Here is a 27364-nt window from a genome sequence, read left to right as displayed (position 1 = left end):
CAGTGATGTGAACACTATACTGCGAATTCAATCCGGTCCCATAGAAGTCTATGAAGCTGAAATTCGCACCACACTAAACTCGCACAGGACCCATTTTTGAACCGAATCAAATTCGCATTGCATATATAGGAACAGCCTTTATTGGAAATAATGCTTTTTTACATGACGCGCAAATCTCTGCTTATCAAATCACCTCTGATCCACATAAAATTTTCATGTGAACCGGGGCTTATTGAACAAGCTAAAGTTAGAAGCTGATTGGTTACTATGCACAGCTGCACCAGATGCTGTGTGTTCCAGTTTTGGTAAATCTCCCCCCATAAGCTAACATGGAGGGGCGTTTAGAGGCAGTAAAAGAAAAATGCCTGACTCCCCTAACAGCAGCTTTAAAAGCGCCCAGTGTGCATGTCATTTTTGAACCTTTTTTAATTTAAAATAAAAAAGAATACAATTTTTTTCTTCCATTTCCGATGTCCTTGTTATTTATGTCATTGGGATCACACAGAAACATCTGTGACAAGTTTGCTCAGCGATCGCAGAAATCCCATCCTGCCCCCGCTCTGTGATGTTCGATGACGGGATGGATTCATCGTTCGGCACTGGCTTCGTGCCTTTCGTTCCTTTAAATACGAATAGTCATGTGACCTTACCTTCTCTGCCAGCAGCTCCCTGATCCTGTTGGCCTGGATCCGAAACTTCATTAGTTGCGATTCCAGAGTGATACATCGCTGTTCCCAGTCTATGGAGCCGTCACATTCCAGCTGCTCTGCCATGCTTTCTCTACAAGAGGAGAAACACATACAAACAGCATGAGTGGTCACTCTGTGACAGAGGCAATGCTCCCTCCTCTACTTCCTGTAGTGGATCTGCTACTACAATGAGCCATCTGTGAGGCCGAGCTGAATCCGGCTACTTCTACACCGAGAAAAGATCACCGTGCCAGGCCGGCTGATATACAGCAGACAACACATACAAGGAAAGACAAGGAAAGAAAGTCAGATTGTTAGCAATGATACCTGTAAGGGCTCCTTCACATGGGCTGCGGGGGGGGTCAGTAAAAGCAAGCAGTTGAACGAAACATGACCCAACATGATCCTATCAAATGTCCTCTGAAAAGCAATCCACAGGTAGCAGCTTTGTTAACCGATAAAGTATATTTCTACTCAAAAACTTTTTTTTATTATAAATGCAAAGTACTCTTTGATTGGATGAGGTGGAGAGTACCTTTACCCTATGTTCACACCTGTGTGCTATTTGGTGCGTTTTTGCATTTTGCAATCCATTTAACATAGGTTCCTATGGTACACGTTCACAGCTTTGCGCTTTGCAGTCGGTGCGTTTTTGGAAAGGGTCCGGGACTATTTTTCCCGCAGCAGATTGCGTTTTGCGTGTAATAGACTTGAATGAAGTCGCACCAGAAACGCAAGTGTTGCGTTTTTGATATGTTTTGCATTTTTTTCCCTTTTTAACCACTTAAGCCCCGGAAGATTTTACCCCCTTCCTGACCAGGGCCTATTTTGCGATTCGGCACTGCGTAACTTTAACGTTTAACGGACAATTGCGCTGGTCGTGCAACGCTGTACCCAAACAAATTTGACGTCCTTTTTTTCCCACAAACAGAGCTTTCTTTTGGTGGTATTTGATCACCTGTGCGATTTTTTGATCATGCGCTATAAACAAAAAAAGAGCGCCAATTTTGCAAAAATAACAATATTTTTCACATTTTTTTATATGAGATTCCCCCCCAAAAAAATGTAAAAATTTTTTAACATTTTAGGCCAATTTGTTTTCTGCTACATATGTTTGGTAAAAAAAATCGCAAAAAGCGTATTTTGATTGGTTTGCGCAAAAGTTATTGCGTTTACTAACTAAGGGAAAGATTTTTGTAATTTTTATTGTTTTTTTTTAACGAGTAATGGCGGCGATCTGCGATTTTTTTGCGGGACTGCGACAAGATTGGACCCTTGACTGACATTTTTGACACTTTTGGGGGTACCAGTGACATTACTGCAGTAATCAGTGCTGTACACAACCATACTAGGCTGCATGCCCTCAACATGAGGGGGGTCCTTTGGGGCAGCCCAGGGTTGTGGGGGCTTATCGAAATCTGGAAGCCCATTTAACAAGGGGGTCCCCAGATCCTGGCCCCCCTATGTGAATGAGTATGGGGTAAATTGTACCCCTACTCATTCACCAAAAAAAGTGCAACATAGAAAAAAAAAAAACACAAACACAGTTTTTGACAATTCCTTTAATAAAAATCCAAAAATAATGTCCCCCGATGTAGATCCATCGTCAATCACACCACCTGTCGGACCCGAAAAAAAAACAAAACTCCATACTCATCGAAGGCTAACCGCCAACTGCCCACTCCTCCATCTGGCAGTTCTTAAATAGGTAAGGGGGGGCACCCCATGATGTCCCCCTTGTGAAGTCACCGCCCCTTACTCATGCACATGAGGTTGGCAGGATCTGGGGACCCCCTTGTTAAAGGGGGCTTCCAGATTCTGACAAACCCCCACAATTACAGCTAAGTATTGTGGGAAAGAGGGCTTTGTTGTCCTCATCAACACGGGGACAAATTGCTTTGGGAGAGGGGGGTGCCGCCTTGTATGGCTCAGGGGGGGGGGGGGGGGCGGGGGGGCGCTCGCTCGTCCTCTCCCATTCCTGACCTGCTGGGTCTGGTATGGATTTGGGGGGGATCCCAAGTGATGACTCATCGGTTGTTAACGACGCAGAGGTCGACTTCCCGGGCCGCTCCTTTGCAATCAGCTATATACAGTGTGTTTAAAAAAAAAAAAAAAAAAAAAACACAACACACAAAACTAAAAATGCATGAAAACTGCATGCAAAAACGCGGGTTTAAAAACGCAAAATGCACTGCAAAATGTGCCTTAAAAAACGCATCAACCGCATACTTAGACTTACTGTACCCCAACCGCTCACCTTAACAAATCAGTGCAGCCACTCAGAGCTATACCCATACCACAGTTGTAAGGCTTTGCTTTGCAGCTATGGCAAAAGATAAGGGGCGTGTTGCATAAAGCAGGTGGTACTGTCACCATACATGCCCTCTGAAAAGTGATCCATCGCAGCTCACTTTTCAGAGGAGTAGCTTTGTTAGCTGCACGTCTTAATTAAAGCCTTAAAGTGTATCTCTACTCAAAATTCTCAAAACTCTGATTTGACAGGATGGAGAGGCGGGTGGCGACACCATTTTCCAACTTTATCCAATCAGAGAATGCTTTGTGTTCATTCAGACAATGCAAAGCATCTAGTGCTGAGCCACCAACCTCCTATGTTCAGAATACAGCAGGGCAGCCAATTGGCACAGGACCCAGAAGCAAGTGGAGATCACTGGAGTAGCAGTGTCCAGATTCCCGGGGGGATCAGCCAGGCATTGTATATACAGAGTTACATTGATCCAAGCTGGAACAATGTAAAAATGTATAAAATATCCACGCCTGGAATTCTTCTTTAACGTTGACTATTATATTTAAGGGGCTCATTCACACAGCCGTAAAAAAGGTTTCTTTAATACAAATGAGTTTTCTAGGATGAAAATGATTAGTAAATATGCCTATAGATGTGTTTAACCAGTTCTGGACTGGAAGATTTTCCCCCTTAACCACTTCAATACAGGGCACTTTCACCCCTTCCCGCCCAGGCTAATTTTCAGCTTTTAGCTCTGTTGCATTTTGAATGACAATTGCACGGTCATGCAACACTGTACCTAAACCAAATTTATGTCATTTTTTCCCCACAAATAGAGCTTTCTTTTGGTGGTATTTGATCGCCGCAACTTTTTTTGCAAAACAAAACAAAAAAGACCAAAAAGTTTGAAGAAAAAAAAATTTTTTTGTTTATGTTATACAATTTTGTAAATAGATACGTTTTTTCCTGCACCGATGAGCACTAATGAGGCTGAAGTGACAGGCACTGATGAGGAGGCACTGATGGGGTGGCACGGATGGGGTGGCACTAATATGCGGCACTGATAGGCAGCACTGATGGGCACTGATATGTGGCACTTATAGGTAGCACTGATATGCAGCATTGGTGGGCACTGATAGGCGGTATTGGTGGGCACTGACAGGTGGCACTGATGGGCACTGATAGGCAGCACTGGGTACTGATAGATGGCACTGATAGGTGGCACTGATGGGCACTGATAGGCAGCACTGGTGGGCAATACTGGGCACTGGTGGGCGGCACTGATAGATGGTAATGATGGGCACTGGTGGGCAGCACGTATGGGGAGGGCACTGGCGGGCAGCACTGATGGGGAGGGGTCACTGGCCGACTCCCTGAGCCCTGATTGCCATCTCTGGTAGCCATGGTGGGCATTCCTGGGGTCATGGGTGGGCATCCCTGGTGGTTCTAGTGGCACCCCCCGCCCCCCCCAAGGGTCTGCACTGGTAATCAATGCTCTGATTACCAGTGCAGAAACCCCCCCCCCCCCCGCAGATCAGCTCTCCTCTACTCGTGCCTGTCAGTCAGGCACGAACTAAGGCTGGCCATACACTATACAATTTTCTTATTCAATTTCCTTTAGATTTACCTTAAACTATGTAGTGCAAGGGCCTGCTTGACTGCATACAAATTGAAAGTGTTTAGGTTTGACCCTATATTACATGGTTTTGGTAAATCTAAAGGAAAGTTGAACAAGAAAATTGTATAGTGTATGGCCAGCCTTAGGAAAGCCGATCAACGGCTCTTCCTATTTACTATGTGACCAGCTGTGATTGGACACAGCTGGTCACATGGTAAAAAGCCTACGTCAGTAGACTCTTTACCGAGATCGGAGATCTGATGTGATTTGGATCCGACATTACAGGAAGATTACCCAGACAGTGCATGGCATCTTCCTGCATGCTGTTATTTCTGCATACCTGCACAAGTAAAAGTAGTACTCAAGTCGCCTAGCAAAGTCGCACAGCAAGTCGCACAACTTTCAGGTGGCAGTAATGTCAACCGAGAATAAAGCACATGTTGTTAGACACAGATTTTTGGATTCTGTGTTATGGATCTGAAAGCAGCTCATATTTATGCACCTGTGTGAATGACTGGACAGGCTGTATTTGCTCACAGGCCACCCAAAGTTGTTCTCTCAGGAATCAGATCAGAGCGCCTGTGATCCTCCTATATAGGATCACAGGTCCCTGTGTTGATTCCACAAGCCCATCCCCCTCACAGTTAGAAAACACCCCCTAGGCATACACTTAACCCTTTGATCGCCCCTGTGCCCTTCCCTGCCAGTGTCATTATTACAGTAACAGTGCATATTTTTAGCACTGATTACTGTAGTAATGTCACTGGTACCCCCAAAAATGTCAGTTAGGGGTCCGATCTGTCCGCCACAATGTCGTAGTTCTGCTAAAAATCGCAGATCGCCGCCATTACTAGTATAAAAATAAATAAATAAATAAAAATGACATAAATCTTTCCCCTAGTTTGTAGACGCGATAACTTTTGCGCAAACCAATCAAAATCCGCTTATTGGAATTTTTTTTACCAAACATATGTAGCAGAATACAAATTGGCCTAAAATTATGAAAAAATTAGATTATTACATTTTTTTTTTTTATTGGGGATGTTATATAGCAGAATGTGAAAAATATTGTTTTTTTTTTTGTTTTCAGAATTGTCGCTCTTTTTTTTGTTTATAGCGCAAAAAATAAAAACCGCACAGGTGATCAAATACCACCAAAAGAAAGCTCTGTTTGTGGGAAAAAAAGGACATTAATTTTATTTGGATTTTTGCACAACCGCGCAATTAACCATTAAATGACCACAGTGCCAAATCGCAAAAAATGGCCTGGTCCACTCAGTAGAAGTAGAAGTCTTGTGACTTCTACCAGTGTCTGGCTGAACACTGGTTAAAGCTTGTAGAAGTAGTTTGCATTCTCCCCTGACTGTCCTATGAGGCTGTATGACCCCTGACCCTCTGTCTAGATAGCGGTGATTGGCCCTCCGCTAATCACATGCACCCTCCCTGAAAAGAAAAAAAAAATCTCTAGCAATACTCACCAAACTGAGCATGTGCAGAGTGCCTCCAAGGCTCTGTGCTATCAGGAGATGGATTGAGAGAAGACAGGATCAAACAGCCTTTTTACACAATGCAGAGTCTTAGGTTCCACAGTGAGTATAACAAGCATGCTTTACTGTATATAAAGGCTGATTTCACTGTTGTGGGTTTAGTAACACTTTAAGAATAAACACAAAAATGTAATCCTTCATAGTGTACTTAGAATGAATGACATCTGTTGTGTTCAGTTGAATCTACATGGTCAGAAGACTGAACTCTATGTCAACAAATGTCTGAGGATGGATGAATTGTTGGTATGTCCAAGGCCGACATCACCATAACATAACGTGACACCATAAATCCATCCAGAGCTTAGAGGAATATATTGACTATTTACTGTGTGGTTAACCAGTTCTGGACCGGAAGATTTTCCCCCTTAATGACCAGGCCATATTTTGCAATTCGGCACTGCGTTACTTTAATGGACAATTGTGCAGTCGTGGGACGCTGTACCCAAATAAAATTGATTTCCTTTTTTTCCCACAAACAGAGCTTTCTTTTGGTGGTATTTGATCACCTCTGCGATTTTTATTTTTTACGCTATTAACAATAAAGGAGCGACAATTCTGAAAAAAAAAAAAAAAAAAAACAATATTTTTCACATTTTGCTATATGACAAAAAAAAAAAATGCAAAAATCAAAATTTTTTAACATTTTAGGCCATTTTGTTTTCCGCTATATATTTTTGGAAAAATAAGCGTATTTTGATTGGTTTGCGCAAAAGTTATCGCGTCTACTAACTATGGGAAAGATTTATGTCATTTTTATTGTTTTTTTTTTCCTTAGTGGTAATGGTGATCTGTGATTTTTAGCAGGACTGCGACATTGCGGCGGACAGATCGGACCCCTAACTGACATTTTTGACACTTTTGGGGGGACCAGTGACATTACTACAGTAATCAGTGCTAAAAATATGCACTGTTACTGTAATAATGACACTGGCAGGGAAGGGGTTAACGCCGTGGGTGATCAAGGGGTTAAATGTGTACCTAGGGGCATGTTTCTAACTGTATGGGGGGGGGGGGCTTGTGAAATGATCACAGCGACCTGTGTTCCTATATAGAAGGATCACAGGTGCTCTGTGATCATTCCAGGGAGAAGAACGGTCAGCTGTGTTTACCACAGCTGACCGTTCTTCTCTCTCAGTGGGGAACGATCGCGGGTGTCACGCGGCAATCGGAGCCTGCCCCGTGCATCGGAGTCCCCGCTGCCGAGGGGGGCGAGAGCGCACCGCCGGCGGCGCGTGCTCGCCCCCTAGCTGCAGGCACGCGACCAACGTAGGTCTACGTCGTTTCACGCAGGAGGGCCGCCCTGCCGCTGTAAATCGGCGGCGGGCGGTCCGGGAGCGGTTAATACATTCTTTAATACAAGAGAGCAAACATCAGGCTCAAAATATAAGCCTAAAGCAAGTGTCACTGTGTTAACAATGTGGTGCAAAGCATGAATGGCAAAAGAAGAGGCTTTATACCCTTGGTGCCCAACCTGTGGTCCGCATGCAACCCTTTGGTATACAATGTGCAGCCCTTGGACCTCAGCAGGCTGTAGTGGGAACATTGATTAGGGCAGGGGTGTTAAACTCAATTTCAGCACGGGCCGCATCAGCAATATGGTTGCCCTCAAAGGGCAAATTGTCTCTGTGAGACTATATAAATATACTCCTTGTGCTAAAGAAGCTGGGGGCAGAGCTTGGAAACAGAAAGTGCAGGGTCTGAAGTAGGACTAGAGGAGGGCTGGAGTCAGCTGCCGCAGTTTGCTGAGACCAGGGAAGGTGGAGACAAAGGGGTGCTGCAGCTGCACGGAGAGCACAGGATCTGGTGGAGGAGTTTTGTCCTCTTCTCTGCTGCCAACTGCTGAGATGGGGTTGGGGAAGACTTTGATCAGAGACGAGCCTCTAGGTAGCTGCACGTGCAGGATCTGTAGGAGGAGTTATATCCTCTTCTCTGCTGCCAACTGCTGAGACAAGGTGGGGGCGGAGATGAGGGACATGCTGCAGCTGTAGGAGAGGTGGGAGGACCACATGAAATGGCCTGGAGGGCCAGATTCAAGCCTTGTGTTTGATACATGTAGATTAGGGTAATACCATTGATCTCTACAAGCCTGATGTAACACCAGTTACACCAGTCCCAGTTTCATATTATTTTCTTCAGCATTTCTCAGCCAATAATGTAGCATGTCTACACTCTCTGACCCCTCATTTCCTCTATTAGGTCAGTAATTTCTGACAGTCCTCTCAAGCATCACATATATTGAATATTATGTGTGGCCTTTAGGTAATGTCGGGGCCATACTTAAGCTCATAAGTTGACAACCACTGCTCTATACTCACCTACTCTTCTGATTCCTTACTCTGGTCAAGACCTACGGCCTTATCGAATCTTCACATTCCACACTTTAATAATCAGGAGTGTTGGATGCCTGCATCCCCTGCCTTGTACAGTGGTTCCTTCCACTGAGCCGTGTAAAAACGGTGTCCTGTAGAGATGTAGTGGCCAGAGGAAGGATCCACAGCACACAGTGGGGGAACCCGGTATCCAACATATCCCTAGGTGTGTTTGAAGAAACTGTTGCTCTGCAAGAGAGTGAATATCTGAAGATCACAGAGATACAGGTAAGTACAAAGCCTCTTCATTTGCAGATGGTGCTTTGCCACATAATTTAACCCAAGTGACAGAATCGCTTTAAGGCTCCTTTCACACTTGTGTGACCTGAAAGTCACGCGTCTTTGCTGCAGGACTTTTGGAAACACAGTGCACCCGCTGCACAGAGGAGTCCTATAGAAAAATTCTTCTTGCGTTTTTAGCAAGGTAAATATGCATCAAAAGCAGAGGAGTGTGTGAAAGCAGCCTTACAGGTGTTGCAGTTCCATTTACACCAAAAGAAAAAAATAAGCACAGTAGATCCTATAATGCAGAGGACTAGGGGGAATTTTCGAACATTTTGTTAACACGCATCATAGTAATAGCTGATAAATAAGCCTCAAACCCTCCCCAGCCAAACTCCCATTCTTGTGGCATTTCTCACAATTATGAACCCGGCACTGATGACTCAGAACTAATCTAATTTGACATCAGAGAAGAGGGTGACCAAGTAGCTGGATTTGGATGTTGGCTGTCATGAGATATTTATAGATTCTTTCACTTTGAAGTTAAAGGAGAATGGAGAACTGCTGTATACTGAGACGTTATCACTCCATGGAAAATAATCCATTGGAAAAACACACTGCGAGGATGAATTAAGCTAACGTATGTAGGTCTACCCCCAAAGGGGTTGCTAGTATTAACTGGTTCTTCCCCAAAAGTACAGAGACCGCCCCTTAACATCAAGCACCAGTCCTTTTACACCGGCTTCAATAATACAGTCTAGGTTAGGGGTCTCCAAACTTTCTAAACAAAGGTCCAGTTTACTGCTCTTAAGAACTTAGGGGGGGTCGGACTGTGGCTCGTAGGAGTAGAAAATGGTACCAATGAAAAGAATAATGGTCCATTGATGGTGTCAGTGGAGGTAAGTGCCTCATCATTGGTGTTAGTGGGAGCAATAGTTCCTCATAATTGGTTTCAGTGGGAGGAGTAGTCTCCTAAGGACCTGATAAAGGCAAGCAAAGGACCGCATCTGGCCCCCAGGCCACATTTTGGAGACCACTGGTCTAGGGGATGTCTTTTTAAAATGTATTGCTGATAGGAAATTTAACAGAAGAGGGGTATAGGGCATGGGATACTCCAAAACCCACAGCACTTAATGTTTAGAGGATGCTCTTCTCCTTGAGTAATAGTAGGTCTTGAGCAGTCTAAGGCCTCACAGCTGGACCATGGGGCAAGCATTTTTTGGCATCTGGGTACCTTGCAATGATGCACAATTGCTGGTACCCAGTGCAGTTTCCAAAACACTACATAGTCACAGGGATCAGTTTAAGGGGTTTACTTACAGGTCCCCAGGACAGCTGCCACCTTCCAGCTCCCTCCGGACATGGTCCAGTGAGTGAGATAGCACCTCTCAAGACCAGATCCTTTGTAGTGAAGTTCTGCAAACGCCTCCAAGGAAAGTTCATCCAGGTCCTCAGCCTTTACACTACTAGAGCCTCTAGAGCAGCTGTAAAGTCCATGAACTGCCTGAGGACAGCAGCCCCTCTGGCTCTGGAACCCTGGAGAGAAGGAACTCCACTCTCCAGTGTTTCAGGCTTTTTATCACCACACCAGCCCTCTTTTGGACACTGTTTCCCAGGGATTGGCTGGAACTTGATGAATATTATGGCTGGTTATTTGAAACTCCCGCCTTATGTTCTGCAAGCTTCTTCCAGAGGCAGGGGGAAATAATTAAACTCCAAGCCTGTGAAACCCCGAGCAGACCAGGCCAAAGAATCACTGCTCCCTCAATTACAGAAGGAACCAAAAAAACGAAATTTGCCTAGCATCCTATACCAAGAGGGTGTTACACTTAGAATGACCAGCTATATGCTGCTGCCTTTTTAAAGTGAAGCTGTTATGACCTAGAAAGGGATAGCAAGTTACATCTACCCATTCCTATTCATATGGGACCTAACCAAGCATCTACGCTACTGACCCTGAATCACATGTATGGTTGTGGTGCAGTAAAGGGTCAGATGCATTGTTTACTGTGTTGATGTGTATTGGGGGCCCATCAGAAGTTCACAAAAGCATTCATAAAATACATGCACAATACTCCTGTGGCCATAGTAGGACAATGATGTCACCAGCATCCCAGCCCCTTTGTTGCATGAGGCTGCAGAACAGGGTACTGATGACATCACTGACCTAATATGCCCACACAGCCACATTTAGACATTTAATTGACCAATCATGGTCCTGGGGCCCTATTCAGGTCAATGATGTCACAAGCATCCTGGCCCCTTGGTTTGTGATGCTGCAGGGCAGGGATGTTGGTGACATCATTGACCTAATGTGTCCACATTTGGTCATTGATTAAATATGGCTTTGTGGCCATATTTGGTTAATGATATCACCAGCATCCCTGCCACTTTGTTGCGTGAGGCTGCAGGACAGGGATGCTGGTGACATCATTAATCTAATATGCCCACATAGCCACATTTAGACATTTCATTGCACAATTATGTTAGATACATAAAATAAGTGCAGCACAATTAAATCCTAAAAACATAAATACATACACTCTTCAAGTGCTAATAACTCTCCATAGATAATAACAAAAATAAAGTTTGTGTAATTAAATATCCATCACATATCTATTACATATCACAGAACAACAGTCCCATCAAGTGATCTACACTGCTGTGTACTAAATGAGTGACAATTCATATATCTTGTAATGTGTCCTGTGAACCTCACCTACAGTATAGGTGAAGAACCTGCTCACCTCCAGAATCAGACCCTACTACAGAGTCTCATTCGCCTCTGATCTATTCCTCCTGTGGAGGATTCAGCAACACTCCTCCTCCTCCTGGCTCGGAATGCACTTTTCGCCTACCCTCATTTCATCCTTAGTCACCAGCATGACCGCATGGCAGAAAATACGAAAAGGAGAACCATAGTGCTCTCTATTTTCAAACTTTTATTTACAATGTGCAAGGGGATTAAAAACTTACAAAAATGTATAAAAAGCAGGCATTAGATACTCTCAGCTCACCACTAGAACTCAGGTGGCTGCTTGTGTGAAGTCACAGGCTCGGTTCCTCCCACCCATACGCGTTACGCCCTGTGATTGGGCTTCTTCAATAGGTTAGTGACGTCACACAAGCGGCCATCCAAGTTCTAGTGGTGAGCCGAGAGTATCTAATGCTTGCTTTTTATACATTTTTAGTGTTTTTAATCCTCTTGCAAATTGTAAATAAAAGTATAAAAATAGAGAGAGCACTATGGTTCTCCCTTTTATATTTTCTGCAATGCGGTCATGCTGGTGACTCAGGATGGAATAGGGAGAGGTTAAAAGTGCATTCCGAGCCAGGAGGAGTGTTGCTGAATACTCCACAGGAGGAATAGATCAGAGGCGAATGAGACTCTGTAGTAGGGTCTGATTCTGAAGGTGAAAAGGTTTTTCACCTATAGGTGGAGGTTCACAAAACACATTGAGAAGATATATGAATTACCACTTATTTAGTACACAGCGGTGTGGATCACTTGATAGGACTGTTGTTCTGAGATATGTGATGGATATTTAGGGTCCATTCACACTAGCGCGACTTGTCAGGCGACTTGGTCGCCTGACAAGTCGCGGTCGGTCGCCTGCCATTGATTAGCACAGGACCCATTCTAATAGGAGCGACACAAGTTGTTCCGACTTAGAAAAAGAGTCCTGTACTACTTTGGGGCGACCTGGAGGCGACTTGCATTGACTTCAATTATATGAAGTCCGTGCAAGTCGCGCCGAGGTCGCGGTGCATGCTGTGCACCGCGACTTCACAGGTCGCCCCAGCAAGTCGTGTCGCCCCTGTCTGAATGGGCTCTTAATTACACAAAGAGTGAAAAATGTATTTATTTAGGGTTTTAGGATTTAATTGCACTGCACTTATTTTATGTATCCAGTGTTGTATGTGGTGGGTCAAGTGAAATCACCAGTAGGTGGTGTTAGCAGCAATTTTGCCTTGTCTGTAAGGCCCATACACTGTTATTTGTGAATTTTTTTAGAACACAATATTGAGTTTTTCATTGCGCTGATTGTATTTCACTATTATTATAGCACAATTATGGCCATGGAGCTGTATTAGGACAATATTGTCACCAGCATCCCACCCCAATGTAACATGAGGGTGCAAGGTGGGGAATTCTACTGCCACCGGCTGATTGAGCCAACAGCCTGCTATCATACGACAACTAACCTCCTAAGCTCATCCTTAGCACACAACAACCTGATGCTTTTTTTTCCTCAACTGTCATTTTCAACAGAAAGCCTGAATGTGATTGGTAGCTAAGGTATAACATGGACGATTCTCATTTCAGATAAAGAAAGCTCACTGGAATCCAGCCAGCTGACTGCCAAGTCATGCTGGGACTTGGAGGCCATCCCTAAAATTTGTTCATCTGCACTCTTTTTCATACTGAGAACGCTTACGTTACTCTTAAGAAAAACATTTGCGAATTCCAATATCAACACGCATGTACATATGGAAACGGAGCACAGTTCACCACAGCCAACATGGGTCACATTCTTCAAAACAAACAACGCTCCCTCTGGTTTTGGCAATAAAATAAATGCAAAAAAAAAAAAAAAAAAATCATTGTTTAATTTGCTGCTTTCTAGGCTGGAAAACATTAAGGGTTATTCATTTACATGGGATGGCGTGGTGGATCAATGCAGTTGCCAGGTGCTGGAAAAACGCATGATTCTGGTGGGTGCTTGAAGTGTAGAGTCATGGTGAATTAGAGCAGAGGAGTCAATGAACCCCGAGTGAGAAAACAGCTGCCATTCAATTAGTCACAGTTCCCTCTGTACCAAAAGGTCTTTAGCAAACAACTTTATGTAAGTAAGGAACATCTGCAAGGTTTTGGTGGGATTTTCTTTTTCCATTAACGTATTCAGAACATACAACTTCCAGCCATACAAACGAGAGTCATTTCCATGGGTGTGCATTCAAACCGACTGGACAAATTATAAGCTGGGCGTAAGCAAGTGGTTACAATCGTTTGTTTCTGAATAATCAAAACCTTCAGACAGAAGTAACTAAGGATTTCTGTTTATTTGGGCACAGAGTCTGAAATAACACCTTGGGGAAAAAAAAAAAAGCAATGGCTGTTTTTACCAAATTTTTGCCATATTGCATATTTTTTCCATACTCCCTCTGCAATCTGTATTTTCCGGAAACATAGCAATTCTGATTTAAAAAATATAATTTGAAAAATCATTGGCGACCTCATGCACAGTGAAGACATGCCAAGATCCACAGCATCCCACACGACCCGCTCCTCCCTCTGCAGCCTGTCTCCGATCACCATCAATGAATATAAAAAAAAAGATAGCCACACTCCTGTCTTAGTTCTTGCCATATTTTTTAACTTTCAACAAAATAACTGCATACATAGTATTTCCACCCCAAAAAAAAAACTACACTTCCTTGACACATTTAACTATTCCAAAGCCAGGAGTGGTGAAACACGTCAAGGACATGAACAAGCCTGAAGTGGTGAAACGCATCAAGGACATGAACAAGCCAGGAGTGGTGAAACGCATCAAGGACATGAACAAGCCAGGAGTGGTGAAATGCGTCAAGCAAGCATGGTGTTTGGGTGGAAATACTATGTATGCAGTAATTTGGGCAAGAAGAACCAATACAGGAGTGTGGTTTTCATCTTTCTAACCTGCTGATAGAAATGTAACCAGGAGAGGGTATTAAGGCATGGTATACTCCAAAATGTTTGGCACTTAATGTGTAGAGGGCGCTCTTCTCCTTGGGTAATAGTGGCACTTGAACAGTCTAAGGCAGAGGTCTCCAAACTGCGGCCCAGGGACTGCAAGTAACCCTTTGCCAGCCTTTATCAAGCTCTCAGGGCACTATTCCTTCAACTCACACCAACAATGGAGCACAAATTCTCTAACTGATACTAACCATGGGACACCATTTCTCCCACTGACACCAACAATGGGGCACCATTTCCCCAACTGACACCAACATTGGGGCACAATTTCTCCTACTGATACCAACAATAGGGCACCATTTCTCCCACTAATACTAACAATTGGGCACCATTTCTCCCACTGATACCAACAATGGGGCACTATTTCTCCCACTGATACCAACAATGGGGGACAATTTCTCGCACTGACACCAACAAAGGGACACCAATTCTTCCACTGATACCAACAATGGGGCACTATTTCTCCCACTGATACCAACAATGGGGGACTATTTCTCCCACTGATACCAACAATGGGGCACCATTTCTCGCACTGACACCAACAAAGAGGCACCAATTCTTCCACTGATACCAACAATGGGGCACTATTTCTCCCACTGATACAAATGGGGGACAATTTCTCGCACTGACACCAACAAAGGGACACCAATTCTTCCACTGATACCAACAATGGGGCACTATTTCTCCCACTGATACCAACAATGGGGGACTATTTCTCCCACTGATACCAACAATGGGGCACCATTTCTCGCACTGACACCAACAAAGAGGCACCAATTCTTCCACTGATACCAACAATGGGGCACTATTTCTCCCACTGATACCAACAATGGGGGACTATTTCTCCCACTAATACCAACAATGGGGCACCATTTCTCACACTACAACCAATGGTGGGGCATTGTTTACCCCATAACATTTTCTAATCCCACTGGTCCCAGTTCAGCCCTCCTAAAGCCTGAAAGACAGTAAACTGGACTTTTGTTTGGTAAGATTGGAGACCTCTGGTCTAAGGCCTCACAGCTAAAGACCATGGGCAAAGTCTTTTTTGGCACCTGGTTACCTTGCACTGATGCACAACTGTTGGTATCGAGTGCAGTTTCCATAACACTGCACAGTCTCAGGGACTAGTTTATGGTCAGTTTAGGACAGCTGTGACCTTCCAGCTTCCTCTGGACAAGGCCCAGTGAGTGAGGCGGCACCTCTTCAGACCAGATCCTGTGTGGTGAAGTTCTGCAATCAGCTCCAAGTAAAGACTACCCAGGCTCTCAGCCCTGACACCACTAAAGCCTCTAGAGACCCTTTGGCTCTGAGACCCTTCTGAGGAGAAGGAACCCACACTCCTGTCTTAGTTCTTCTTGCTATGTTTGTTAAACTGCATACATAGTATCTCCACCCAAAAACCACACTTCCTTGATACGTTTCACCACTCCTGGCTTGTTCAGGTCCTTGATGCGTTTCACCACTCCTGGCTTGGGAGTGGTGAAATGTGTCAAGGATGTGTGTTTTTTTTTTTTGGAGTGGAGATACAATTTATGCAGTTATTTTGCTGACAGTTTAATAACTATGGAAAGAAGAACTAAAAAAGGATTGTGGCTATCATCAGCCAGGAGTGGTGAAACTTGTCAAGGACATGAACAAGCCAGGAGTGGTAAAACTCGTCAAGCAGGTGTGATTTTTGGGTGGACATACTATTTATGCAGTCGTTTTGGCAAGAAGAACTAATGCAGGAGTGTGGCTTACATCTTTCGAACTTCATGTACAGGGTTTAAAAGTGTATTTAAAGCCAAAACCTTTTAGTTTTGAACAGTGTAGGGAGGGGTTACAGCCCCTCTCAGAGAGATTCACCTTTTCTATTTGTCCTGGTGACCATTGTCATCAAACCTGAGAGGAAAATCTAAATTTTGGAGTATTTTTACCACTCCTTGACTACCCACCTCCAAAAAAACTTGGTGGATGAGTACACATTGGCATGAAGTATCGTGCGGCAATTTTACCTTGGCATGCCAAGATTGACAGGTGGTACCACCTGTCAAACTTGCCTATTGTAGTCATTGAGACCACACCCCGACTATAATCCAACTGGTTATTTTGGTTAATTTCTAAACCATTAAATACGTTTCAGAGTAGTGCACTATGAACACTGCTATCGGCTTTAAAGCAGAAGTAAACCACATCCAAAAAAAAATTGGGCCCGGGGCAGTTTAGGTCATAATGTGCTAGTATGCAGTGCATATCGTTTATCTGAAATCTGAATATGAAGGCTCTTCACCTTCTTTCCGGGTTTGCGAGCTTCGACTATCTGATTGGCCTAGCCAGCGATGATGTAATTCCCACGCATGTGTGCAGGAGTCACTGTTTATGGCATGGCTCTGAAAGAAAAGCACAAGTATGCCATTTCTTCAGAGCTCATGCACTGGTGACGTCACTGGCTGCATCTAAAGTAAATATCTCGAAAACAGTGCATGTTTAGGAGATATTTACAATACCTACGTATATGTAAGCCTTATTGTAAGACTTATCTATAGCATACCTGCCAACTTTTTGAGAAGGGAAAGAGGGACACCATTTAGCAAAAGAATGTGGGCATAGGACACATCCCCTGCCACGCCCACTTAAAAGAGAATTATAAAATTATACAAAAAAAAAAATTGGTTAAATCCACAAGTGATTTTTTTTTGTGATTTTTTTTTTTTAGCACCACAATTCCTTTATACTGACTTGAAATCTACAAATGCAGCAATTTAGAAAATGGATGAAAGGTTTAGCACCGGGAAACAATTTTTGAAAGATGAAACTCTATAGATCAGACCAAAATGAGGGACAAATGAGGAGGAAAGAGGAACAGAGGGACTTTGTTCCAAATCAAGGACAGTCCCTCAAAATCAGGGACTGAGGGACTGTTGGGAGCTATGCCCATAGGTAAACATTAAACATGGGAGTTTACACCCATTTTAACCCCTAGTCGGCCCATTGTCTCATCCCTATTCTTAGATCCTTTCAAAAGTTTCCAGATATGGTTATGGAGAAGCCCCCCCCCCCATGTTGTCACATACAATTTCATGTATAATTTCAGTTCTAATTAAAAATGAGTCAAATTATTCCTTTACCACTTCTGGACCGAAAGGATTTGCCCCCTTAATGACCAGGCCATTTTTTGCGATTCGGCACAATGACAATTGCGTGGTCGTGCGACGCTTTACCCAAATAAAATTGACGTCCTTTTTTTCCCCACAAATAGAGCTTTCTTTTGGTGGTATTTGATCACCTCTGCGATTTTTAATTTTTGCGCTATAAACAAAAAAAAGAGCGACAATTCTGAAAAAAAAACAATATTTTTTACTTTCTGCTATAAAACATTCCCAATAAAAAAATTTTAAAAATCAAATATGTATTCTGCGACATATTTTTGGTCAAAAAAATCCCAATAAGTGTATATTGACTGGTTTGCGCCAAAGTTATCGCGTCTACAAAGTAGGAGAAAGATTTATGTCATTGTATTTATTTATTTTTTTTACTAGTAATGGCGGTAATCAGCGATTTTTAGAGGGGCTGCGACATTGCGGCGAACAGATTCAACATCAAACTGACATGTTTGACACTTTTGGGGGGACCAGTGACATTACAGTAATCAGTGCTAAAAAAAATGCACTGTTACTGTACTAATGACACTGGCAGGGAAGGGGTAACATCAAGGGGAATCAAAGGGTTAAAGGTGTCCCAAGGGGATGCTTTCTAACTGTGTGGGGGGTGGGCTTGCTGGATGAACACAGAGACCTGTGTTCCTAAATAGGAGGAACACAGGATCCCTGTGTTTATTACTGATAGAACAGCGGTCTGTCGATGCCGTTCTGTCTCCACAGGGAGCAATTGCGGGTGCCCGGTGGACATTGTGCCCGCAGGACCAGCTGATTGGCTCCCCCTGTGGCAAATCCGTGTGTGCGCGCACATCTCCGGCAGCGTGTGCATGCCCCCACTAGCTGTCCCGCGAAACGACGTACAGGTACGTCGTTTCGCGGGACAGAGCAGACCTGCCACAGTATAAGTACTGGTCGGCAAGTGGTAAAAGTTAAAGCTGACCTCCAGCCTTCCCTTCAGTCTTGCACACTTGTACAGCCCCCTCTCTTAGTTTGTAGACGCAATAACTTTTGCGCAAACCAATCAATATACACTTATTGGGATTTTTTTTACCAAAAATATGTGGTAGAATAGAAATTGCCCTAAAATGATGAAAACATTTGATTTTTAATTTTTTTTTTTTATTATTGGAAATGTTATATAGTAGAAAGTAAAAAAAAATTATTTTCATTTTTAGAATTGTCGGTCTTTTATTGTTTATAGCGCAAAAAATAAAAATTGCACAGGTGATCAAATACCACCAAAAGAAAGCTCTATTTGTGGGAAAAAAGGACATCAATTTTATTCAGGTAAAGCGTCACACAACTGCGCAATTGTCAGTTAAAGTAACGCAGTGGTTAATCACAAAAAATGGCCATTAGGGGGAAAATCTTCCGGTCCTGAAGTGGTTAAAGCTCATCTGAGAGTTCAAAAAAAGGGGGCGGGGAGCTGAAGTTACACTCTGCCAAACTCAGTGAAGAGAGCTCTGACATCTGATTCGAGGGAAGGAATACACCCCCCCCCCCCTCCACACAGGAACAGAGCTTAGGCTGTCAATCAGCTGGAGCTCCCTCCCCGTCACCATTTTTCTCTTGGTGTCAGGAGAATTGGTGAGAAGTAATATATGCTGATACCAGAGGAATGAAGCAGCAGACAGAAATGACATTTAGTGCTCTTAACTGAGACACACTATTATAGAGGGATATGCTTTGTTCATATTTTATGTCTGAGGTTTACAACCACTTTAATTGTTCTTTTTATTTAAACTTCCAATAATATTACTAGTTTGCATCCTATGCTGAATCCTTAACCCCCACTTCTCCTAGCTACACTCTTTTTTATCCAACGTACAGATCTACTAGCACAGAACAATAGTGGATCTCTGTTTTTAGCTATGTATACAAAAAAAGAAAAATATTTGATTTACAATTTTTTTTTTCATTCCTTTTTTTATCAAGGTGGCGATCTCTAGCAAATGTTTAACCACAGGAAAGTTAATGATTTCACTCGGACATCACTGGAACTTGGAAACAAATGACAAGCTTGAATTAACGGTTGATTGGTTTTTAGTAAATCTCATTCGATTTGTAATAATCTAAAATGTTGCATTACGAAAAATATGTGGGACACGCATGCCCAGGTAAACGCAGATGCAAAGAAGCATGAGTGTTTACAAACATTCACTGCAGGCGAATCTTCCTAGTGCCTGTGTTTTAAATGACAGTGGTTGATTCACCTGTATGGAATGTTTGTTTCATAGTGCGTGGTGCATGTCACATGTCACTGCTTTATATTATATTATTATATGCCTCTAAAGGCCGGTACACACGATACGAAAATCGGAAGTAAAATTTCGTCTGATGAACGATCTGCTGATTTTCGGATTGTAAAGCCCCATACACACGATCAGATTATTGAACAATGTGTCGTCCGTTTTTTGTTGCATGCTAGTCTCGTGTCGAAAGTGAAGAGGTTATTTTCATTTGAATTTTCCCGTACAAATTGTTTTGTATGTGTTCTTTCGTCACTGAGCATGCCTAGTCTTGCTCTCAAGATTTTTTCAGTCGAAAACTGTACTGATTAACCACTTAAGCCCCGGAAGATTTTACCCCCATTCCGACCAGGGGGTATTTTGCGATTCGGCACTGCGTGACTTTAACGGACAATTGCGCGGTCGTGCGACGCTGTACCTAAACGAATTTGGCGTCCTTTTTTTCCCACTAACAGAGCTTTCTTTTGGTGGTATTTGATCACCTGTGCGATTTTTTGATCACGCGCTATAAACAAAAAAAGAGCGTCAATTTTGCAAAAATAGCAATATTTTTCACATTTTTTTATATGAAATTCCCCAAAAAAAAATTTAAAAATCAAAATTTTTTTACTTTTTCGGCCAATTTGTTTTATGCTACCTATGTTTGGTAAAAAAAATCGCAAAAAGCGTATTTTGATTGGTTTGCGCAAAAGTTATCGCGTTTACTAACAAAGGGAAAGATTTCTGTCATTTTTGTTGTTTTTTTTTTTAACGTGTAATGGCGGCGATCTGCGATTTTTTTTGCGGTACTGCGACATTGGGGCGGACAGATCGGACCCTTGACTGACATTTTTGACACTTTTGGGGTTACCAGTGACATTTCTACAGTAATCAGTGCTATACATATGCACTGTTACTGTAAAAATACACTGGTAGTGAAGGGGTTAACTTTATTTGGGAGGGAGGGGCTGTGTGTATCCCTAGGGGCGTGCTTTCTACTGTGATTGGCTGGGGCTTGAGCTGTATGGACACTGATCAACGGATCTACATACTAGATCCGAGTGATCAGTATCTTAACAGCAAGGAGAATGACAGGTGGCTTGTTTACACAAGCTGCCTGACATTCTCCCTCTCCCCCGCCGAACGCCGAGTGACCGGCGGACATCGGGTCCGCCGGTCACACGCGCGGGGGGGTCCGTGACCACGCGGGAGCGCGCCTCCGGGGGCGCGCGCTCGCTCCCTAGACCCTCACAAGCTAGTGACGTAGCCCTATGTCACTTTGCCTGTGAGGGGCTGACTGCCGACGTAGATCGGCGTTAGGCAGTCGGCAAGTGGTTAAACAAAGATCGGACGTTGTGTTGACGTACGATAAAAATTTTATAGCCTGCATATCCAGTTTTTGTTGTCCGAAAATCCGTAATCGGCTGTCGAAAGCACCATACTAACAATCCGAAAATCGGCAGCTCGCTCATCGGACGAAATTTCCCTTCCGATTTTCTTATCGTGTGTACGGGCCTTAAGTATAGTGCTTTCGACAGCCGTTTACGAATTTTCAGATGACAAAAACTGGATGTGCAGGCTATAACATTTTTATCATAAGTGAACACAACGTCTGATTTTCGTCTCATTAGTACAGTTTTCGTCTGAAAAAAATCATAAGAGCAAGACTAGGCATGCTAAGAAACGAAAGAGCACATACAAAACAATTCAACACATGACATCATTTCTGAAGATGAATTCTGTCTTACGAGAATTTCCGTATGAAAGTTCCCGCTTCACTTTCCATATGAGACTAACATGCAACAAAAAACGGACGAAAGATCGTCCGATAACCTGATTGTGTGTACGAGGCTTTAGGCTCCTTGCACACAGGGACATCTATCTGCTGTGCATCCCTCCTGGCATTTTGGTGCAGGAGGCACAGGTGCAGCATCCAGCCCCTGTCAATGGCAGGCTGTGAGTATATGGTGCTATCCATAGGTGTGCGCAGCTTATTACATTAGGGGTGTGCACCCCAAAGCTCGTGTGTGTGTCTATATATGTTTACTGTATACATAACAATATAACACACACACACACACACACAAACTCTCTGTCTCTCTTATAAATAAATGTAAAAAACAGGAACAAGAATGGATTGGTTGTGGAAAATCTTAAGGGCACCGCATCCCAGGCACATAGGACACAGGACAAAAAGGGACGCTCTCAAAGGCAAATGACAGCTTGGGACTTTTAAGGTGCCAATAAATGTAGTCAACACATTGAATAAAATTCACACATTTTAATTATATTTTCTAAAAAACATACAATGACCACATGTTGAAAAACAAAAGGACCAATCTATAATAGCAAAAGGGAGAGGAACCCCCGAGTGGGAATTTAACGGTCTTTATCCTAATGGTTGGTAATAATAACTCAAAAAACGTTTTTTTGAAAAAGGTGCAAAAAAAGTAAAATTGGTATTCAATTTATTAATTACAAAAAACACAAAAGAATCACAGAAAGAGTGAGAACATGCGTAGTAAACATACAAATAAGGGTGGCTAGCCCTAAAAAGACTCCATCATATACTGTCACTATATAGACAGACAAATGCATATATTGCATGAGAACAGTTTTAATCATGATAGAACATGACTGTACACCCGACGCGTTTCTGGATACTAATTCCTTCTTCAGGGATGTATGTATAGTATAGTTAAAGACAGCATTTATGATGAAAAGTCAACAAATTAGCCAGTGTGTCATAAAATAAACATATAGATTTGTCCAACCCATACAATGGAGGGGAGCAGTGGCCAGCAGAGCGCATGCAGATGTCACAAACGTGGAGCCCAGCAAGACCCAGCAGGATGCAGCAATGGCAACAGCGCAACAGGAGCTGAAATGCTCAATCATAAGGAGAAGTTTGGCAATAGCGAAGTGTGGGCCCACAAAACCCACGGCCAGCGGGTTTTGTGAAAGCACTGCCACGATCAGAGTGCCAGCCGCGGGACGCTGATCGTGGCACTGCTTTTAATAGGACATTAAACGCCCACCATGACTAAACAATTGTAGTCAGTTATGCTTGATGTATTGCTGTGGGTGGATTTCTGGTGCATAGTGGGTAAAACCATGATGCTGGGAAGCTTGATGTTGCAGGATTCTTGAATAAAACTTCAGTGTACTCCTTTGAGCTTCATTTATCCCTCCTGCAGTTGACTGCTATACCAGCCCCTACCTGTGGGCCCTGATTTTGGGATACTTCTGTGTTCCCCCTTTTTTTGCTCGTTGCTGCAATATATAAGCTGGACCTCATATCTATATTTCAAATATAGTGCTTCTGTTCTGATGTAGCTAAGTATATCCCCTGAAGAAACAAAGCCAATGGTGAAACATGTTGGGATTGCTACACTGCGACTCCTTATCGCATTAAAGCGGATTTCCGCCTTCCCCTCCAAAAATTAAAAGTCAGCAGCTACACATACTGTAGCTGCTGACTTTTAATATTAGGACACTTACCTGTGCTGGAGTCCAGCGATGTCGGCACCGCAGCTGATGTTTCCATTGGCTGTCGGGTGCTGCCGCCGCCATTTCCGAAAAGGGAACCCGGCAGTGAAGCTGTGCGGCTTCACGGCTGGGTCCCTACTGCTCATGCGTGAAGTGTGCATTTCTACTGGCTCGGCAGTGGGGGAAGGAGGAGGGGGCTGAACTTCTGGGACAGACGGTCGCGGCGCCCTCTCCCGGAAGTGGGGAAGAGTACCTGTCAAAAACAGGTATCCAATCCCCCCTCCCCCCTGAAAAGTGCCAAATGTGGCACCGGAGGGGGGGAGGAAGCAAAAGAGCAGAAGTTCCACTTTTGGGTGGAACTCCGCATTAAATCTATTTGATGGACAGCTATTATAGATTGGTCATTTTGTTTTTTAACATGTGGCCATTGTATGTTTTTAGAAAATGTAAAAAACATTTTTAGACGTATTTAAACATGGACAGTGTTAGTAGGCGAGTGGAAGGTGTCAATACAGCAATGGATGTGTCAGTAAGACAGATTGGTGTCAGTAGTTATTTTTAATAATATTATTATTTTATTATTTATTACAGTTTTTTTAGGAGCCCAGTTGGGGGGCTTTGGTGAAATATCAGCAGGAGGAATCTGCACCGCACGGGGTGATTAGGGTGTGCCTAGGCACATCTGGCACACCCCCTGTGCATGCCTACGGTGCTATCTGAGAAAACACAGACATGCATATGGACGTATGACCCTGGATACTGCCAGGGGTGTACATTTTCTGCATGCATGTGTTTACACCAGTATTAATGAAAACTCTTGTACAGCCATTGATTTCTATGCGTGGCTGGGCGCAGCACCTGTGGTTCCTAGGGGATGGGGGGGGGGGGGTGGAATGGTTGCAAATATGCACAAATTTTAAGTTGTATGGCCTCTGGCCCCTTGTAGATGCAATGGAAATATATCAAATATTAGTTCTGGAGGAACTAAGGCCCCTTTCACACATTCCGGTCCGTTGGCGGACTCCGTTTATCTCAGCGGGGGATCGATCCGCCGATTCCCCGCTGAGCAGGCGGATGGCAGCTCCGACAGAGCTGCCAGGTCCCCGCTGTTCTCTATGGGGAAATCAGATGGGAACGGACCATCTGTCCGTTCTCATCTGATCCGATCCGATCCGCTGGACGGATGGAAAATATGGTTTCCATCCGTGTAAGACGTGTGCTACTTTTTACTGCAGTTTCACAGCGCACAACACCTCATCGCAACATTTCATTCAAAAATATGAATTTTATGTAATTTGTGACATTCCAAAAAAAAAAAAAAAAAAAAGGTGAACAGCGTGCTGCGTTATAATCAGCACATCGGCACGGTGTATGCCAAGGAGCACACCAGTGGACATGTTACAATTAGTGTGGAAAAGCCCTTACAGTAATAGTCTCACAAATAGGAACCTGAATTTGTTGCACATGTTGGTACTAACAATGAAAAGCCAAAAGGTTCCATGAGCTTGGTGGAAGGCTTATGGCTGCATACACACTGCTATTAATATGGGGGGATACATATATATATATATACACATTTGCTATTTTATATTTATGTTATTTAGTATACAGTAGTTGTATATAAAGCAATGATATATACTGTATATAAAGCAATGATTTAATAACAAATATATATTGTAAACATATAATAGGAACTATATATGCTAAATATAATATATACAGTATACACTATACACAGTATATATTATATATATATATATTATATTAAATATATATTATATATATATATATATTAAATATATATAATTATTTCAACAACAAATGTATATTGTATATAGTAAATGTATAATAAGTAATATATATATATATAAATATATATATATAGTAAGTAACATTTAAAAAAATATTAAAAACAAATGATATAACTAGTATATATAACATAGGAAGTATATATACTGTATATAAAGCAAATATTTAATTATAAATATATATTGTAAATATATAATAGGATCTATATATGCTAAATATAATATACAAAGTATACACATTATATATATATATATATATATATATATATACTGTATATATATATATATATATATATATATATATATATATATATATATATATATATATATATAAAAAATATATATAATCACACACACACACACATATACATATATATATATATATATATATATATATATAATTATTTTAACAACAAATGCATATTGTATATAGTAAATGGATAATAAGAAGTATATATAGTAAGTAATATTTAAATAAAATAGTAAAAGAAATTATAAAAATAGTAAATATATCATATGAAAGTATATATAGTAAGTAAAAAGTAATAACTACATGTTAGATATATGACAAATATACATAGTAAATATATATAAAGAGAGAAATAAATATACACTAGACTTATATTACATATTAATTATATACCATGTAACATTGTGAAATTAATTTTCGTATATTACAACATCCCCTAGAATTACAATGAATATTTCTGGTAACAATCCTTGGGTTGGATAAGGGGGCAGACTGTGGCTCTCAGCTGTGATGTAGTGGAGGATTACAAGTCCCAGCTATGCAGAAGCTCACAGGCAATGCTGGGACTTTTAGTCCTACCACAGCTGGGGACCCACAGGTTGCCAAAGCTTGATTCCAACTACAAAGAGTTGGCTGCAGCCTGCATGAATGCCATGACAGTACCTGGACTAGGAGCAGACTCCGGGACTTCTGGCTGTAGATCCCTAGCAGAGTCCTCACTGTGTCCAGCAATGTCCCATCCAGACAGGGGCAGGAGCAGGCAGAAGGTGTCAGGGGCAGGCAGGGGGTGTCAGGGGCAGGCAGAGGGTGTCAGGGGCAGACAGAGGGTATCAGGAGCAGGCAGAGGGTGTCAGGGGCAGACAGAGGGTGTCAGGGGCAGGAGGAGGGTGTCAGGGGCAGGCAGAGGGTGTCAGGGGCAGACAGAGGGTATCAGGAGCAGGCAGAGGGTGTCAGGGGCAGACAGAGGGTGTCAGGGGCAGGAGGAGGGTGTCAGGGGCAGGCAGAGGGTGTCAGGGGCAGACAGAGGGTATCAGGAGCAGGCAGAGGGTGTCAGGGGCAGACAGAGGGTGTCAGGGGCAGGAGGAGGGTGTCAGGGGCAGACAGAGGGTATCAGGAGCAGGCAGAGGGTGTCAGGGGCAGGCAGAGGGTGTCAGGGGCAGACAGAGGGTGTCATGGGCAGGAGGAGGGTGTCAGGGGCAGGAAGGGGGTGTCAGGAGCAGACAGAGGGTGTCAGGGACAGGCAGGGGATGGAGGCAGCTCGGTGATTCACATGTACAGCCCGGCCCTGGCTGGCTCTCAGTGCTGGCAGCATGGGGGGAGCTGAGTGCTCAGTGATGGGGGACGTCAGCAGAGGAGGAAAAACTGGCTCAAAGTGGAATATTAACTGACAGAGCCCTCCAGGATTTGTATTGATGGAAAAAGCTCTGTTTGCATTGGAGACGGGATTCCCCTAATTAGAGACGTGTTCCTGTACTTCTTCATACAGGGAGGGAGAGAGAGAGGCACACACTGCACTACACAAAGTAACAGAAAGTTTGAAAAGTTCTGTGCAGGTATCATTTCCCTCGTGCAACGGCGCCACCTGCTGTCAGATTATCATACGGACGTTTAATTGACTGCTGTCCATGATACTTTTTTATTTGCACTAACATATAATACTTTCTGTTACAAGTGCAATAATACAGCTACAGTCACCTCAAGCATATTGATACTGTTTATCAGTGGTCATAGTTCTTTATTATTTTTACTAAAAACACAACAGAAATAAAGAACCAAGTTTCTTAGTAAGCCTCTTAATTTCTATCTATATATATATATATATATATATGTATATATATATATATATATATATATATATATATATATATATATATATATATATATATATATATATATATATATATATATATATATAATTAAGAGGCTTACTAAGAAAATTGGTTCTTTATTTCTGTTGTGTTTTTAGTACAAATACAAAGAACTTTATATATATATAAAGTGGATACAAAAAGTTTCCAA

The 27364-nt window shown here is 42.7% G+C and overlaps 1 protein-coding gene across 1 annotated transcript in view; it reads right to left on the bottom strand.

Moving 5' to 3' along the window:
• The window catches only part of PLEKHH2 (pleckstrin homology, MyTH4 and FERM domain containing H2), a 263489-nt gene extending 237280 nt beyond the window's left edge, over nt 1-26209 (bottom strand). Inside the window, exons 1-2 of the mRNA XM_082249839.1 lie at nt 26009-26209; nt 651-780 (exon numbers count right to left, since the gene is read on the bottom strand). Of these exons, the coding sequence (XP_082105965.1) occupies nt 651-773 (123 nt within the window). The 5' untranslated portion in view covers nt 774-780; nt 26009-26209. The remainder of the gene's footprint in view (nt 1-650; nt 781-26008) is intronic.
• Nucleotides 26210-27364: the final 1155 nt, after the last annotated feature.

Source organism: Pelophylax lessonae, assembly GCF_965119305.1.
Source record: "Pelophylax lessonae genome assembly, chromosome: 3".
NCBI lineage: Eukaryota > Metazoa > Chordata > Amphibia > Anura > Ranidae > Pelophylax > Pelophylax lessonae.
The sequence above is the reverse complement of the archived record's forward strand: the minus strand, read 5'-3'. Positions and strand labels throughout refer to the sequence as shown.